Here is an 18,437-nt window from a genome sequence, read left to right as displayed (position 1 = left end):
CAGGCAAGGTGCCAATTAAAATAGCCTTAATAAAAAGTAGGATGCCCATGAAAATTAAACTGGATAAGGAACACAACAAGTCAATTATGTTTGAGAAGTTAGTTAATTTACACTTTACCCAATCTGGACATTACTGTATACCTTTAACATGAAACTACAGGCCAGTTTGTTTGACCTCTGTAGTGGGGAAGTTGCTAGAGTCAGTCATAAAGGAGGAGATAACTGAACACTTGGAAAAACAAAGCTCAATTCACCAATGTCAGCACAATTTCACAAAGGGCAAGTCGTGCTTGACAAATTTGCTAAAGTTCTTTAAGGATGTAACCAGCAAGGTGGATAATGGGGATCCAGTGGATGTGATATATCTAGACTTCCAGAAAGCATTTGACAAGGTGCTATATAAAAGACTGGTCCAGAAGGTTAGATCCAAGGGGGTGAAGGGTAGAGTATTAGCTTGGAAGGAAGACTGGCTAACTGACAAGAAGCAGAGGGTCAGGATAAATGGGTCCTTGTCTGGATGGTGAACTGTAACTAGTGGGGTGCCACAGGGTTCAGTTCCCAGACCTCAACTATTTACAACCTATATAAACGATCTGCAAGCAGGGACAGAGTGTAACATAGCAAAATTCGCAATTGTTACCAAAATAGGTGGGAAAGCAGGCTGTGATGAGGAGATAAAGAGTTTACAGATGGACATTGATAGGTTAGGGGAATGGGCCAGAATCTGGCAGATGGAGATAAATGTGGATCAGTGCAAGGTTGTAGATTTTGGCCAGAAAAATAAAAGGGCAAATGATTATTTGAATGGGAAGCAGATTCAAAGTGCGTCAGAACAAAGGATTCTGAGTGTCCTTATGCATGAATCACAGAAAGTAGGCGTGAGAGTGCAGCAGGCAAATGGAATTTTGGCATTTATTGCAAAAGGACTGGATTATAAAATAGTGTTATTTCAATTATATAAGACATTGGTGAGATAACACCAGGAACATTGTGTCCAGTTTTGGTCTCCTTACTTGAGGAAGGATATGGGGTCACTGGAGGAAGTTCAGAGGAGGTTCTCCAGGTTGATTCCAGGGATGAAAGGGCTGTCGCACAAGGAGTGGTTGAATAGCTTGGGCTTCTACTTGGAGTTCAGAAGAATGGGGAGAATCTGATTGAGGTATATAAAATACCAAAGGGGATTGATAAGATGGACATTGAACAAATAATCTCCCTTGTGGGACAGTCTCAAACAAGAGTGCATCGATATAGTGTGAGAGGAGGTAGGTTCAAAGCTGAGATGAGGAGAAACTGCTTCAGTCAGAGGATTCTGAATCTGTGGAACTCACTGCCCCAGAGTACAGTGGATGCAGAATCAATCAACAGATTCAAGAAAGAAATCGATACGTTTCTGATGAAAAGTGAGATAAAGGGTGATGAGGAGTAGGCAGGAGAGTGGAGTTGAGCCCAGGAGAAGATCATGTTAAATAGCAGTGTAGGGCTTAATGGGCTGAATTGCCTACTCCCAATCCTAATTCCTATGTTCCTAAGACCTAACCTTTAATCAAAATAGTAAGGAGTTGTTATTGGTAGATGGATGTACGAAGGGAAATTAGGCAAATTATCTTCAAACGACATTTGGTAATTTGCCCATCCATATTCTGATAGTTTAAAACTCCTACTAAAGGTGCAGGAGGTAAGGGAATGATGAGTTAGTTACATTATAGAAAGGATCAGTGATATGTGATAGAATTTAAAAAAGAACCGATATGGACCATAGTAAGTCTCCCACTAGCAAGAGACTTTTAAAAAGTTAGGGGGATGATTTGAAGATATCATACGACAAAAAAAATTTACTTTCCTCCTGCACTTTGTAGACATAGCAAATAATCAGTCCACAATAATAAATAATAAGGTGAAAAGACTAATGGTGAACAAAACAATGGAGAAATTGATAGGGACAGAACTATAGACACTAATTAAATTCCTAACTGAATACTGGGTGAGTTTTTCAGTGGTGAATCTGGGGATACAGGGTTATGTGGGAAAATCTCAACATTGTGATAATAATTACAATGCTAATATGAATTCCCTTTCATATGGAAATGCGTCAAAGAAATCATGCAATAACACAGATGAAGTGCTTCATAAAATCTTATGGAACCAAACAATTTATAAATTAACATTTTTTTTCCCTGGCATAGACAGTTCATGTGAAGGACTCACTGCAAGTCGTTGGAGATAACTGTCCATATCAGTGGTTGTTCAGAAGAGATCCAAACTTCACTTTGGCAAGAGTGCCCAATTCTTGACTTGGGAAAAGTAACTGTTAGCTGCACTTTTTCTGAACTTGAATGTCCTGTGTGCAGTGAGGAGGGGAGTCATTACAGCTGAAGATTTTAAAAAATTCAGCAAGCCTTAGCACATCACATAAGATCATCGGAAGAAAATTTCAGTCCAGGAGACAGGATATATTACAAAAGAGAAGGTTGGAGAGACTGGAAATGTCTGGGTAATATTTAAGGTAGTGGTGAAGAAAGAGTATTTTTACAGCACAACTGTAAACTGGTGAATTATTTGAGTTAATTGGCGCTGATACCGACAAAATCTGAACAAGTCAGAGTGAGTGAAAAGGAACGGTGCACTTCACATCCACTTCACAACCACATCCGGCCCAAGGATGTGCAGGTTAGAGTGGATTGGCCATGCTAAATTGCCCATAGTGTCCAGGGATGTTCAGGTTAGGTGGGTTAGCCATGGGAAATGTGGGGTTATGGGGATAGGGAGAGGGGCTGGGTCTGAAGGGGATGCTCTTCAGAGGGTCAGTAATGACTCTTTGACTGAATGGCCTCTTTCTACACTGTAGAGATTCTATGATTCAATAAGTCTATCAATTGGGCAATTGTGAGGGCTAAATAATGGTAATAAAGGGCTGACTGAATCCAAGGATTGAGAAAATGAGGTGAGGATGTGGAAGAACCGTGAACACAATATGAGTTCTGAAAGTGGACCTGACAGTGAATCTGAAAGCGAACATGACCCTAAGAAAAGTTCACAAACTTCTGAAAGCAATTATGACCACAAAGGGGAAGACCTGCTCATAGTAACAGTCCAACATGACACAGGAAACTGGCTACAGGTCATAGTTTGACAAGGCCAAGGCCTCATTGGCTAGCCACACCCTTGGTGTTCAGTTATTTTTTTCTGGAAGTTTCCACTAGTTTTTGAGAGGCACAGAGTAGATGCTTCAGTTGTAAAATGTCTCTGAGTTATTATTTCAAAAGTCACAGTTGACAGTAACTGTTGCAGGAAAGGTAACAGGTTTTTGTCAAGTTTAAACTGAGATCTTTTCCTGCAGAAAACAGGCAGCTTCTGCTGGAGAGAATAACAGCTCTGCTGGGTAAGTGCCACACGCTAATCTGCCACCTCCATCCCTGCCACTGGACCTACCTCCCATCAAGGTCCATACTTTATACCCTTTCTACAGGGCTTGCCCTCAGTTGCTCGCATGCCACCCCATCACCCAACACCACCAACCCAACCCTCCCTGTGCATCACGACCTCCTGATCCCCCTCAGAACACCTCAAAACATTTCCGTCACAGGACCCAGCACTAACAGGTGTGCCATCCACTCGCGTCTTACTCATTTTCCTCCTTTATGAGATTGTAGGAGGAGACATCCCATCACTGGACAAAGCTGGACAATGACAGGTGGGTTGGGGGGGGGGCGTGGGGGCTAGGGCTGTGTATCAGTGAGAAAACTCTGCTGGTTGGGGTCATACCAGGCACATGGGAAGATGGTAGCTGCTGTAGGAGGTCAGTCACCTCAGTTCCAGGACATCTGTGTAGGAGTTCCTCAGGGAAGTGTCCTAGGCCCAATCATTTTCAGCTGCTTGTAGAATCATAGAGTCATACAGCAAGGAAACAGACCCTTCGATCCAACCAGTTCACGCCAACCATGCTACCAAACTAAACTAGTCCCACCTGCTTGCACTTGACCCATATCTCTCCAAACCTTTCCTATTCATGTACTTATCCAAATGTCTTTTAAATGTTGTAATGATACCCACATCCATCACTTCCTTTGAAAGCTCATTCTACACATGAACAACTCTCTGTGTAAAAAAGTTGCCCCTCGAGTCCTTTTTAAATCTTTCCCCCACCTCACCTTAAAAATATGCCTCCTAGTCTTGAAATCCCCCATCCTAGGAAAAAGACACCTGCCATTCACTTATCTATACCACTCATGATTTTTTCAACCTTTGTAAGGTCACCCCTCAACCTCTTTTGCTCCAGTGAAAAAAGTCCCATTCCATTCAACCTCTCCTTATAATTCAAACTCTCCATTCCCGGCAACATCCTGGTCAATCTTTTCTGAGCCCTCTTGAGCTTAATAATATCTTTCTTACAACAGGGCTCATCAATGACCTTCCCTCCATCATAAGGTCAGAACTGGGGATGATCGCCGATGATTGCACAATGTTCAGCACCATTCACGACTCCTCAGATACTGAAGCAGTCCATGTTCACATGCAACAAGATCTGGACAATATCCAGGCTTGGGCTGACAAGTGGCAAGTAATAGTCACACTACACAAATGCCTAGTAATAGCCATTTCCCACAAGGGGAAACCAAACTATCACCCCTTTTGACTTTCAACAGGATTATCACCACTCAATCCCCTACTATCAACATCCTGAGGGTTACCATTGATCAGAAACTGAACTGGACCAGCCATGTAAATACTGTGGCTATAGGAGTTGGTCAGCGGCTGGGAAACCTGCAGTGAGTGACTCACCTCTGTCAGGGTCTGTGCACCACGATCAAGGCACAAGTCAGGAATGGAAAGAAATACTCTCCACTCGATTGGGTGAATGAAGCTCCAACAACTCTCAAGAAACCTGATACCAGTCCGAACAAAGTAACCTGCTTATTTAGCTCTGCATCCACCAGTTTAAACATTTAAACTGTCCATCACTCATACACAGTGGCAGCAGTGTGTAACAAAAGCACTACACTCGACTCGTTTGAAAACGTTTGACTTCTAGCATCGAGAACAACAAAGACAGTAGATATGTCAGTCCACCACCATGCGCATGTTCCCCCTCCAAGACACAAACCATCCTGACTTGAAATTATACTGCTGTTTCTTCACTCTTATTAGTTCAAATTCCTGGAACTCCCCTCCTAATAGTACTATGGGTAGACTTGCACTCGGTGGGCCAACATATTCACCACCATATTCTAAAGGGAAATTAACAACAAACAACAAATGCTGCCCATGTCTGCAATGGCCACATTCCATAAAAGAACAAATAATTCCAGTCTGTTTTATGCACAGTCCACTTTATACACAATCTGATTTACACAGCCCAATGTTTTTACCGTGTGATTTACATCCTGTCCAATTTACCACACTGACTGGTATCTCAGTAGTGGCTGAAAATGTGAATCTGCTCAAATGAGTCAGCACATTTTCTCCTTTGGAAAGGAATAATGGTTTCATATCGACCCTTTTCTGTGGTAAAAACTTTCTGGAAACACGATCTTTCCCTTTTTACGGAAAAGATATGTGGAAAATCCAAAATTTCTTCACTTATCTTTTATTTATTTATTCTAGATTAGTGCTACGTGAAGAAGAAAATGTTTTAGCAACAAATGTCATGAAGATAGTGTTAAAAATGATGCAATGAGATTGAGATTTAGCAGCAGTGACTCAAGTCTCAACATTTTTAATCTTACTCAACAAGTTTGCTTGTGATGTCACTGTACTGGCCCAACTCATTTTGATTTTAACTCCCCTGCCTGGTGGATACTGAGAAAGATGTGAGTATCGTGGTGTTAAAGTGGAACAGAGATGACTTACCCTATCCGTTCTTGCCTCACTGTGTTTTGCTACAATCTTAAACCACAGGCTGCAACTATCCCAACAGTTAGGTCAGACTGTGATGAGGACTGCAGTAATCAGTTTAGCATTTTAATCTGAGGCCTAAGCAGAACACAGCACAGCAGTGTGGGCTGCACTTTCAGACAAGACAATTCAAGATAATGTTTGGCAAGGAGTAAGTTTAGAAATACTCCAAAAATGCCCACTGCAAGTAGCTTTGCCTGAATGCATACTGCTCCAGAAAATTCAGATTATGCTGACTTCCACCCTCGATAGCTGCACTGTCTTTCCTTGCAAAGGCAATGTGTGTATTGGAGAAGACTCTGAATTTATCTTTCTCTATCCGTGAGGTGTCATCATCATCGCCGGTCTCTCACAGACAAGGATGACTCTCTTCCACGCTCACGGTGAGTCGGTAGGTGGCTGTACACTGATATGGCTACCGCAGGCTCTGTTACACTTGGGGTAAGTGGTGGTCACAGGAAGGGGTGGGTGGGATGTCAGTGTGGCAGCGCGCTCCTTTCACCGTTTTTCCCTGGCTTCCACATTTTCCCGAAGGCAAGTCTCGAGGTGCTGGATGCCTTCCCGGATGCTCCTCCTTCACTTTGAGTAGTCTCAGGCCAGTGATTCCCAGGTGCCTGTGGGAATGCCGTACTTTTTCAGTGAGGCCTTGAGGGAAATGCTTCCTCTGTCTGTTTTGAAGCTGGGAGTAGAGCTCCTGCTTGGGGAGTGTTGTGTCGGTCACACAGATGACGCTCCCAGCTCATCCTGGCCAATCAAGGGTGGTCAGTGCCTCAATGCTGGGGATGTTGGCCTGTTCGAAGACATTGGTGTTGCTGCATGTTTCTTTCCAGTGGATTCACTGGATTTTGTGCAGGCAGTGATGCTGGTACTGCTCCAGTCCCTTGAGGTGTTTGCTGTAGACAGTCCACGTCTCTGAGCCACATAGGAGAGCAGAAACCACCACAGCTCTGTAAACCACGAGCTTGGTGTCGGATCTGATATTGCTGTCCTCAAACACCCTTCTCCTCAGGTGGCCTAAGGGTGTGATAGCACACTGGAGGTGGTGTGACTAATGAGTGTGTAAGAAGGGGATAACACCAGATGTCTGTTGCAGTAGTTGGAAGGGTATTTGTCACAAAAACTTGCGGAAATTCACTTTATGACATTATACAGTGATATAGTTTTAGACTGATATTGTGCTTTCTATAATTAAACATACATACAAATAGTTCCTCAAATCTTTGAGAAAAATACGTTCACCATTTAGCTATGGCTTATATGCAAGAATTTAAATGTCTTGTTTTTGAAGTCAGTGTCTAATAGGGAAGTGGAGTGGGCGGATATAACTTTCAGAATCAGTACACGCCCTTAGACCTTCTGATTGGATCCTTGTTACTTAACAGTGAAATCGACTTGGAATCCCAATTAGTTGCCTGTAGTACAGCAATAGTCACACACTCTTTGGGTTACAGGCATTTTATAGTTGAGAAAATTGATTTTTTAAAAAATTATTATCATAAAAGCGTCCTTCAAGGAAGAACGTTAGAATAATCAATACCTGTTGGAAATCACTCAGAAGATACAGGAAATGTAAGGTAAATCATATCCTTCGACTAAAAAGAGTAAAATGAGCTAGTGAAATGACAAATGGAAGTGTTTCATTTCATTTTCAATGATTAAAACGGTTAATAATAGCAACTAATATCAGGAAGCATCTGTCTTGTTGCTTGGAAAGTGCTTATGCAGAAATGACACTGTGTAAAAAAAATGCTAACATTTCTGTTAAATTGCCTGTCCACCTAGATTGTTAGTAATGTGTAAAGTTATTTTTGTTTCCCAATAACCTTTGACCCTTAATAGCATCTGAAAATATTAACAATGCTGTTTCTCATTAGAGTGGTAATTCATTGTGGCTAGTTGGAAAGAAAAAGTGTCTAGTTAGGGAGGAAGACAGCAGCAAAATGCTGATATTAGATAAACAATTGATAAAACTTCAGCTTGTCAATACTTAATTGTTGTGAATTCAAACTATTTTTTACAGGTAATCAATTAAAGATGCTTTAGACAGTAAAACATTAGGTTCTATGTTACATCTGATGTGAATAGTAACCATGAAGTGAAAATTACTTAGGCTCTTGTGATCATTTTCTAATTAAATTAACATTGTACTCTCAGGCCATCAGACAGCCATCATTCCATGCTGTACAGCTGATCAGTTTTTTTTTAAATGTTACAATAATAATAGGTTTGGATTTAACATTCAAAACCAGAAATTGCTGGAAAAACTCAGCAGAATCTGGCAGCATCTGTGAGGATAGAAAATGTTAATGTTTTGAGTCCAGTGACCCAATTTCTCCATTAATTTCTGCTTTTGTTTGTTTCAGATCTCTAGCATTCACAGTTCTTTGTTTCTCCCCAGGCCATCTAACATTAGAACTAATTTTGTCCTTGCTATTCTTTAGAAGTAACCCCAATATCATTCTAGAGTTATACCTAGTCAGCTTAGCTTTATATTAACTCATGTCACAAAGATAAATCTTAACCTGTCTCTGTTACTGCAAGTTAACATTAACTATACTCTGGTATCTAATTTTTACACCATTGTGATGGTAGGCATCTATAACTTGGAGTCAAGTTAAATCTTACCAAATACCAGGAGCAATCCAGAGGGTAATACTTCTGACATCCTTTTTTTTAAACTTATTTCCTAGCTCTCTAAAATTTGTCTGCCAAAACTCATTCATCTTTCTACCTAAGTCAAGGACACCAATATGGATGTCTGTCACTCAGTGGATTTCTTGACCCGGCACAAGAGAGGCAACATTTCATCCTGAAATCAATGCTGCAACCAGAGAAATGTCTGTGTCTTCCATTGAATTCCCCATTACAATGGCTTTTACGCCTTGTTCCTGACACTAATTTGCACAGCTGACCCACAAATGGTGCCATAAGCCTGGCTTTGGTTGTATTCTCGAAGGGATCCATTACTCTCACTAGCATTCAGAACCGAATTCCAGCGATTGAGCGAGATACCCTCTGGGAATTCTACACTAGCTGTCTAACTCTCCTCATGTCCACATTCCCTCTCTGCCAGCAGAGCAGTGACCACCTCCCAGGCCATACTGTCCAGGGAGCTCTGAGCTCATGGTGCACTGGAGTGATGCCAGTTACTGCTCCAGATACAAATCCCAGGCTCGAGTGGCTGCCCAGGACACAGCAAGAGTCCTAGATTTTCCAGATGGCAGAGGATGTGCATTCAATGACCCTGAAATACTGTTTATTAGCCAAGTGTCTAAACTTAATCAGAAATGAAGATGTAATTTAATTTCAAAAGCAAGTTACTGTGGATGCTGGAAATCTGAAATGAAAATGAAATGCTGGAAATATTCAGCAGGCCAGGCAACATCATATGGAAAAGCAAAGGTCTTTTCCCTAGTGTAGGGGAGTTCAAAACTAGAGGGAATATTTTTAAGGTGAGAGCAGAAGGACTTAAAAGAGACCTGAGGGACAATGTTATCACACAGAGGGTGGTGCGTGTATGGAATGAGCTGCCAGAGGAAGTGGTGGAGGCTGGTACAATTACAACATTTAACAGGCATCTGGATGAGTACATGAATAGGAAGGGTTTAGAGGGATATGGGCCAAATACTGGCAAATGGATGAGTTGCGTGTGTTTCCGTGCTGTATAATTCTATGACTCTGTAAAGCTGAGGGGCTGAATTTTACATGCTCCATTAGGCGTGTGGTCGGGGGAGGCGAGGTATAAATCATGGCTAAAACATGACCTTCCCAGCCAGCCCTCCAGCTGATCCTCCACATTGGGCTTGTTAAGAGCTCAACTGACCCCAATCTAACATTTGCCCACGCCATAATAAAGGCAGCAGAGACAGGCAGGTGGAATTGGGCAACTTACTTTTTTTAAAAGTCAGGAGTGAAGAGGACATACTACCTTTGGAGGATGCCATTAGCTCATCTGTGACGCTCCCCCAGAAGATATTGTGCCCCCAACTTCGCTCCTGATTGGAGTTTCAAACCAATCCCTTTACCCAGATGACCCCATTCTGTAAGTTTCCTTCTCTAACCTTCTTGCCCATTGATTGGCTGGCAGGTACAGAGAGTAAGAATTCCTACCAATGATATCACCACCTACAGGGCACTATGGCACTGATCAATCTGCTGCTTGGCTACTGACTGGCTTTCTTGGAGCCCCTTGTAAAATTCTGTCCAATGCTTCAGGTTGGTGACTTTCATCAGTCTGAACGGTGCCATTTGGGATGGTACTGCACAGAGGGCTTTAGCTATCCATTGCATTGGGAGTGGTTCTGAAGGAGATGAGACCTGAACTTCAACAAGGCTGAGACCAGAAATGTGGTAGGGCAGTTTGCTCCTGCTGGTGAAGAGTGTTGAAGCTAGTTTAGGGAAACATTCAGAAGGGACAGAAACAAAGCTGGAAATGGAATTCAGAAAATTAGAAAGGGAAAGAAGGGCTAAAGTAAAAACAAACAATTGAATTCTTCAGAGATTTGTGGAATACATTATAATGCACAGAGTTTGATGAATAAGGCAAATGGGCTAATAATTACTCATGTATGTAGAATATAGAATAGTATAGCATAGAAACAGGCCCTTTGGCCCACCCTGTCTGTGCTGACTAGGAGGTTATTCTAAACTAATCCCATTTAGCCATAGAGTCATAGACCTGCACAGCATGGAAACAGGCCCTTCAGTCCAACTGGTCCATGCCGACCAGATTTCCTAAATTTATCTAGCTCCATTTGCCAGCATTTGGCCCATATTCCTCTAAACCTTTCCTATTCATGTCCCTATCCAGATGCCTTTTAAATGTTGTAATTGTACCAGCCTCCACCACGTCCTCTGGCAGCTTATTCCATACTCACACCACCCTCTGCATGAAAAATTTGCCCCTTAGGTCCCTTTTAAATCTTTCCCCTCTCACCTTAAGCCTATGCCATCTAGTTTTGGACTCCCCCATCCCGGTGAAAGGACCTTGGATATTCACCCTATCCATGCTCCTCATGGTTTTATAAATTTTAAAGTCACCCCTCAGCCTCTGACACTCCAGAGAGAATAGCCCCAGCCTATTCAGCCTCTCCCTTTAGCTCAAACCCTCCAACCCTGGCAACATCCTTGTAAAGCTTTTCTGAAACCTTTCAAGTTTGGCAACGTCCTTCCTATAGCAGGGAGACCAGAATTGCGCACAGTGTTCCAAAAGTGGACTAACCAATGTCCTGTACAGCCACAACATGGTCTTGCCTGCACATGGTCCAAATGCCACTCAGCCCCCCACCTCCATCCCCGATCACCTTAAACCTATGCCCCCTAGTATTTGACATTTCCATCTTGGGAAAAAGAAACTGACTATCCAACCTATCCATGCTTCTCATAATTTTATACGCTTCTTTCAGACCACCCCTAGCCTCTGATGCTCTAGTGAAAACAATCTAAGTTTGTCCAACCTCTCGTTATAGCTAATACATTCCATTCCTGGCAATATCATGGTAAAAAAAGGAACAAAAACATAGTTGCTGGAAAAGCCCAGCAGGTCTGGCAGTATCTGTGAAGGAAAAAACAGAGTTAACGTATCGGGTCCAGTGACTCAGTTCTGAGGAAGGGTCACCGGACCTGAAACGTTAACTCTGTTTTTTCCTTCACAGATGCTGCCAGACTTGCTGAGCTTTAGTACAGCTTTTGACAAGGTTCTACATGGTAGACTGATTAGTAAAGTTATATCACATGGGATTCAGGGTGAGCTTGTCAATTGGATACAAAATTGGCTTAACAGCAGGAAATAACAGTGATGGTGCAGGGACAACACAATGTAGAGCTGGATTAATACAGCAGGCCAGGTAACATCAGAGGAGCAGGAAAGTTGACATTTTGGGTCAGGACCCTTCATCAGAAAATTTTCTGAAGAAGGGTCCCGACCCGAAACGTCAACTTTCCTGCTCCTATGATGCTGCCTGGCCCGCTGTGTTCCTCCAGCTCCACACTGTGTTATCTCTGACTCCAGCATCTGTAGTTCTTGCAATCTCTGAGTGACGGTGCAGGGTTGCTTTTTGGACTGGAGGCCTGTGACCAGCAGTATTCCACAGGGATCAGTGCCGGGTCCTCTTTTGTTTGTCATTTATGTAAATGATTTAGATGAGAATATAGAAGGCATTGTTAGTACGTTTGTGGATGACTCCAACTTGGTGGACATTGAAGAAGATTATCTAAGATTACAAAGAGATCTTGATCAATTGGGTCAATGGGCTGAAGAGTGGCAGATGGAAATAAATTATGGATAAATGCAAGGTATTGCATTTTGGTAAAACAGACAAGGACAGGACTTACACAGTTAAAAGCAGGACCTTGGTTAGAGTTATGGAACAGAGAGACATGGGGGTTCAGGTACATAATTTTTTGAAGTTTGCATCACATATAGACAAGGTGGTTTAGAAGGTGTTTAGCATCCTTACCTTCATCGCTCAGGCCTTTGAGTACAGGAGTTCAGATGTTACGTTGCAGTTGTACAGGACATTGGTGAGGCCTCTTCTGGAATACTGTGTCCATTTCTGGTCACCTTGTTATAGGAAGGATATTATTAAGCTATTACTTAGATACTGGTGTGGCATGGTGGTTCAGTGATTAACACTTCTGCCTCACAGCGCCAGGGATTCAGGTTTGATGCCACCCTTGGGTGACTGTATGCGTGGAGTTTGCACATTCTCCCTGTGTCTGTGTGGGTTTCCTCTGGGTGCTCCTGTTTCGTCCCACAGTCTAAAGTTGTGCAGGTTAGGGTGGATTGGCCATGCTAAATTGCCCATAGTGTGTAAGCTGGGTGGATTAGGCATGGGAAATGCAGGGATAGGGTGGGGTGGTTAGTCTGGGTGGAGTGCTCTTTGGAAGGTTGTGTGGACTCGATGGGCTAAATGGCCTGCTTCCGCACTGTAGGGATTCTATGATTCTATGAAAGCTGGAGAGAGATTAGAGGAGATTTAGTAGGATGTTGCTGAGATAGAATGGTTTGGAGTTACAAAGAAAGGCTGGATAGGCTGGGACTTTTTTCACTGGAGCACAGGAGGTTGAAGGGTGGCCTTAAAGAGATTTATAAAATCATGAGGGTTACAGATAAGGTGAATGGCAGGTGTATTTTCCTCAGGGCGGGGATTTCAAGACTAGGGGGCATATTTTAAGGTGAGAGGAGAAACATTTAAAAAGACATGAGGGACAATTTTTTTTCAATACAAACAGTGGTTTATGTGGGAACGAACTTCCAGAGGAAGTGGTAGATGCAGATACAGTTACAAAGTTTAAAAGACATTTGGATAAGTATGTGAAGAGGAAAGGTTTTACGGGATACGAGCCAAGCGTAGGCAGGTGGAACTAGTTTAGTTTGGGATTATGATTGGCATGGACTGGTTGGACCAAAGGGTCTGATTCCATGCTACATGACTCTGTGTCTATGACTACGGCTATAACTATTTTCTGTCTTCTATGACCAAGCCAATGTTGTATTCAACTTGCCAAATCACAGTGAATCCCATGTGACAAAATCTTCTGAACCAGCTTATCATGGGGGAGTTAGTCAAATGCTTTAGTAAAGTCCATGCTGACTGTCCCTAATACGTCCATATTTTTTCCAAATGTGAGTCAATCCTTTATCTAAGAATCTTCTCCAATAATTTACCCAGCACTGACGTAAATCCTGTAATTTCCTGGATTGTCCCTGGTGTCTTCTTAAGCAAAGAAACAAAGGGTAAAGGAACGTCAGTGTCGAGCTGGAGGAACACAGCAGGCCAGGCAGCATCAGAGGAGCAGGAAAGCTGATGTTTCAGGTCGGGACCCTTCTTCAGAAAAAGGTCAACTTTCCTGTTCCTCTGATGCTGCCTGGCCCGCTGTGTTCATCCAGCTCCACACTGTGCTATATCAGACACCAGCGTCGGCAGCTCTAACTATCACTCTGTAAAGGAAACTCACTTCTGTTCAATAAAATCAATAGCAAGGAAGGTGACTTAAGACAAACCAGAGAACAGTGGCCCCTTCCTGAACTTCTAGAGTTAAATGTGGTGATAAGAAAAACATGTTCTGTTGCAACCTCCTTTATAATGATGTGATACTTGCTCATGTAGCCTCTTCAGTGAAATGAATTCCAACCCTACAGTGACCTTAAAACATGTTGTTATTAATCTTCCATCTAATTGTCTGCTGTGAGCGAACTTTTTTTTGCACTTTACAGTATCTCTAAAACTGACTCACAGCTGCACACGTGCACCTTAAAGAGAACATTGCTTTGCACGTGGCTTGTTGCTTTCTGCATGGCACATTCATGTGGTTGTCATCAGTTGCATTGCTTGTGTTGATAAACTTTATTCTTTAGAGTTCAATTGATTTCTAAAAATCTTTTTGACTTTTATAGAGTTGCAGACAGATAACATCAATGCACAGTGAAGCGCATTAACTAAAATGACAAGATGCCCTTTACAGATGATGGAGGAATAGCTTTGCACAATTTGTTCAATTCCTTTCAAAAGAAGAACATTAGATTGAGTCATGAACAGCTCCAACAGCTCCTATCACACTCTTAATATGGTGAAAACTTCAGTTTATCTGACTGATTTTGCTGTCACTGCAGTGTGCTGTCATGCAATAGTAAGTACGGTACAGCATGAATTGGAATTAAAACGTGAGGCTAGATTCATCCTCCTGGGCCATCATCTCATCTATGCATCTATATATTTTGCCTTGGGCACTCTTACAAATGGTTTTCGACTCTTCAGTATCAACTCACCCAGAATTCTTTGCTGGATCCTGTTCGTAATGCAAGTAACATTTGCACAATGCATCATGCTAACTTTAACACTAATGTCCTTGAACACATGTCTGGCTATCTGCTGGCCTTTGCGATATAAATCACTTGTTGATTCAGCTAAAAACAAAATAACTGCAATAATGTGGATTTTAGCAGTGCAGAATCCATTGTGGTCAATAATATACCAAAGTCTGAATGTCTCTTTAGCAGATATAATTGAAAAGGACAATAGCTGTCCCAGTCCAATGAATGGTGTTGCTTCAAGATATGTTGGAATTGCATTTGTCCTCCTATGTTTCATTTTGATTGTGTTATGTTACTGTTTAATATACAGAGAAGGAAAAAGGGCTGGATATTTTGTCACCTCAAATGTTCAAGCCAGGAAAACTATTCTTATTCATGGCTTGCAATTAAGCTTTTTCATTGTTCCTGTTTTGATCGCAATAGGACTTGGTAAAAAGGACTCACTGACAACATTATCTCTCATCAATACTGTCATTTTCTCTGTGGCTCAGTGTCTCAGTCCTGTGGTCTATGGCCTCAGATGTAAAGAGCTTCGAAATAAGTTAACAAAGACCAAATTCTGCTGCTGCACTTTTAAAACTGGGAAGAGAAATAATTATGCTTTTCAGCAAGATGTTAACCTTGCTACTGCTCCTGTGACTGATGCCCACAGCAGCCAGGTTTGTCATCCCTAACAATTGTATCATAGATAGTAGGAACTGCAGATGCTGGAGAATCTGAGATAACAAGGTGTGGAGCTGGATGAACACAGCAGGCCAAGCAGCATCAGAGGAGCAGGAAGGCTGACGTTTCGGGCCTAGAGCCTTCTTCAGAAATTGTATCATCACTTTTTTTTAAGCCTTGCATGATAACAACTAATAGAATCATGGGTACCACATCATAGACAGAGACTACTTAGATGTACTGATGATGCTGGCTCCATTCAAAAGCTATTCAATTAGTTCCATTGTCATTCTTTTTCTCAGTAGCTTTACAAACTTTTCCCTTTAGTTATAGAGTCATAGAGTCATAGAGTCACACAGCAAGGAAACAGGCCCTTCGGTCCAACAAGACCATGCCGACCATAATCCCAATCTAAACTAGTCCCACCTGCCTGCCCCTGGCCCATATCCCTCTCAACCTTTCCTTTTCATATACTTATCTAAATGTCTTTTAAACATTGTAACTGTAGCCACATCCACCACTTCCTCTTCAAGTTCATTCCACATGCAAACCACTCTCTGTGTAAAAAAAATTACCTGTCATGCATGTCCTTTTTAAATCTTTCTCCTCTAACTTTTAAAAAAATCCCCCATCTTAGGGAAAAGACATCTGTCAATCACCTTATCTATACCCCTCAATATTTGATAAACCTCTATAAGGCCTCCTCTCAGCGCTCCAGTGGAAAAAGTCCCAAACTATCCAGCCTCTCCTTTATAACTCAAACACTCCAGTCGCAGCAACATCCTGCTAAATCTCTTCTAAACCCCCTCCAGCTTAATAATATCCTTTCTATAACACGGTAACCAGAACTGGACACAGTACTCCAGAAGAGGCCTCATCAATGCACTGTACAACTTCAACACAATGTCCCAATTTGTATTTTCAAAGGTCTGAGCAATGAAGGCAAGTGTGTTAAATGCCTTCTTAACTATTTTATCTGTATGTGATGTTATTTGTCCACTTCCCACTTACAGGTTAATATTAATCCTTTTCACTGAGTGCATTCAGGAACATACCAACTGAATTAAAAAGTGATTGACTTACACCCCTGCCTTGTTCTTTCTCTATTGTTCGGCAACATTTCCCCAGTCAAATATTATTCAGACGTAGAAAGTTTTCCAAACTGCCAAAAATATGCTATTGTTATATGTAGGTTTGAAAAAATTAAACCTAATTAAGACTGCAAGAAATTGGAGCAGAATTAAGTCATTCGGCCCATCATGTTAACTCTACCATTCTCTCATGGCTGACACATTTTTCAACCCCATTCTACTGTCTTCTCCCCATAACCTTTGATCCCCTTACTAATCAAGAACCTATCTATCTCTATCTTAAACCACTCAATGACTTGGCCTCCACAGCTCTCTGTAGCAATGAGTTCCACAGATTCACAACCCTCTGGCTGAAGAAATTCCTCCTCATCTCAGTTCTAAAGGATCATCCCTTCACTGATGCTATGCCCTCATGTCCTAGTCTCTCTTACTAATGGAAACATCTTCTCCATGCCTATTCTTGCAGGTGTCTCAGTATTCTCTAAGTTTCAAACAGATCCCCCGTCATCCTTCTAAACTACATTAAATTTCAACTGCTGTGTTACAATGACTACTAGACCAACTCCATTAACTGCTTTAGGCATCAGGGAGCTAACAGAAATTCAGGAGTCCTCACAGCACACATTGAGAAAGACAAAGCAGATTTAATTTTTCAGGTCCAGTGAACCTTCCTTCAGAACACTGGCTGTTCTGTTCTGAAGAAGGGTCACTGGACTCGAAACACTAACTCTGTTTCTCTCTCCAAAGATGCTGCCAGACTTGCAGAGTTTCTCCAGCAATTTCTAATTCTGTTTGTTTCAGATCTCCTGCATCTGCAGTTCTTTGTTTTATTTAAGGGAGTTGACAGAACTGAGTTTCACATATCATAAGCTTTGTAGTACATTTGGTTTAGAAAAGCAGAAGTTGTACTCATTGGACCCCAAATGTTGGCTCTCTCCCCAATTAAAAATATGAAAAAAGTACAAGTGTTAAAAAATGAATCTTTTATCCTTTTACAAATTGCATGCCAGTTGCTGTCCTATTGGCCAAATTTAGATTGGATTTCACTCAAAAACTGAGTTAAAAAGAATACTGTAGCCAGGATTACCAAAAGCACATTGAAAATGTTTACATCACTACTCTAATGATTTCAGCATATTTTTAAATTTGAAGAAATTGGATGAAGGGTTAAAATTCCAATATAAGATTCCCAAAACAGTAGGATGGAAGATTAGGCAAATTGTGAAGTAGGGACAAGGTGACACAAAGCTTTTATTATAAAAACCATTGGTGAATGAGATCTATCAGGAATCAATCTAGACATTTATTAACACTATCTAAAAGTCTTCCCATGTGCTGAGGTTTGTAACATTAAGTTATGGAGTTATGTAATTCATTTCAACTGTACAAATGGGATTCACGATATTTTCTAATCAATCCGTGCAGAGTTGCTGTCCCACACACACCTGGAGCAGGTGGAACTTGAAACCGGGCCTCCTGGCTTCGAGATAGAGACACTCTACTGTGCCACAAGAGCCCTAACAAACGGGATTTAAGTCCAAGATAGTAGGAACTGCAGATGCTGGAGAATCCGAGACAACAAGGTGCAGGGCTGGATGAACACAGCAGGCCAAGCAGCATCATAGGAGCAGAGAGGCTGACGTTTCGGGCCTAGACCCTTCATCAGAAAAGGGGGAGGGGAAGGGGGTTTTGAAATAAATAGGGAGAGAGTGGGAGGCGGATAGAAGAGGGATAGAGGAGAGGATAGGTGGAGAGGAAACAAACAGGTCGAAGAGGCGGGGATGGAGCCAGTAAAGGTGAGTGTAGGTAAGGAGTTAGGAAGGGGATAGGTCAGTCCAGGGAGGACGGACAGGTCAAGGGGGCGGGATGAGGTTGGTCGGTAGGAGATGGAGGTGCGGCTTGAGGTGGGAGGAGGGGATAGGTGGGAGGAAGAACAGGTTAGGGAGGCAGGGACGAGCTGGACTGGTTTTGGGATG

At 42.1% G+C, this 18,437-nt stretch overlaps 1 protein-coding gene across 1 annotated transcript; it reads left to right on the top strand.

Annotated features, from left to right (window-relative positions):
* The first annotated feature begins 7,398 nt into the window (after positions 1–7,398).
* LOC109934228 (odorant receptor 131-2-like) lies at positions 7,399–15,410 on the top strand. The gene is made up of 2 exons (XM_048604664.1): positions 7,399–7,461; positions 14,291–15,410. The coding sequence occupies exon 2, from the start codon at positions 14,425–14,427 to the stop codon at positions 15,379–15,381; it is 957 nt and encodes a 318-aa protein (XP_048460621.1). The 5' UTR covers positions 7,399–7,461; positions 14,291–14,424; the 3' UTR covers positions 15,382–15,410.
* Positions 15,411–18,437: the final 3,027 nt, after the last annotated feature.

The sequence above is a fragment of the Rhincodon typus genome, chromosome 13 (genome assembly GCF_021869965.1).
Source record: "Rhincodon typus isolate 14 chromosome 13, sRhiTyp1.1, whole genome shotgun sequence".
NCBI lineage: Eukaryota > Metazoa > Chordata > Chondrichthyes > Orectolobiformes > Rhincodontidae > Rhincodon > Rhincodon typus.
The sequence above is the reverse complement of the archived record's forward strand: the minus strand, read 5'-3'. Positions and strand labels throughout refer to the sequence as shown.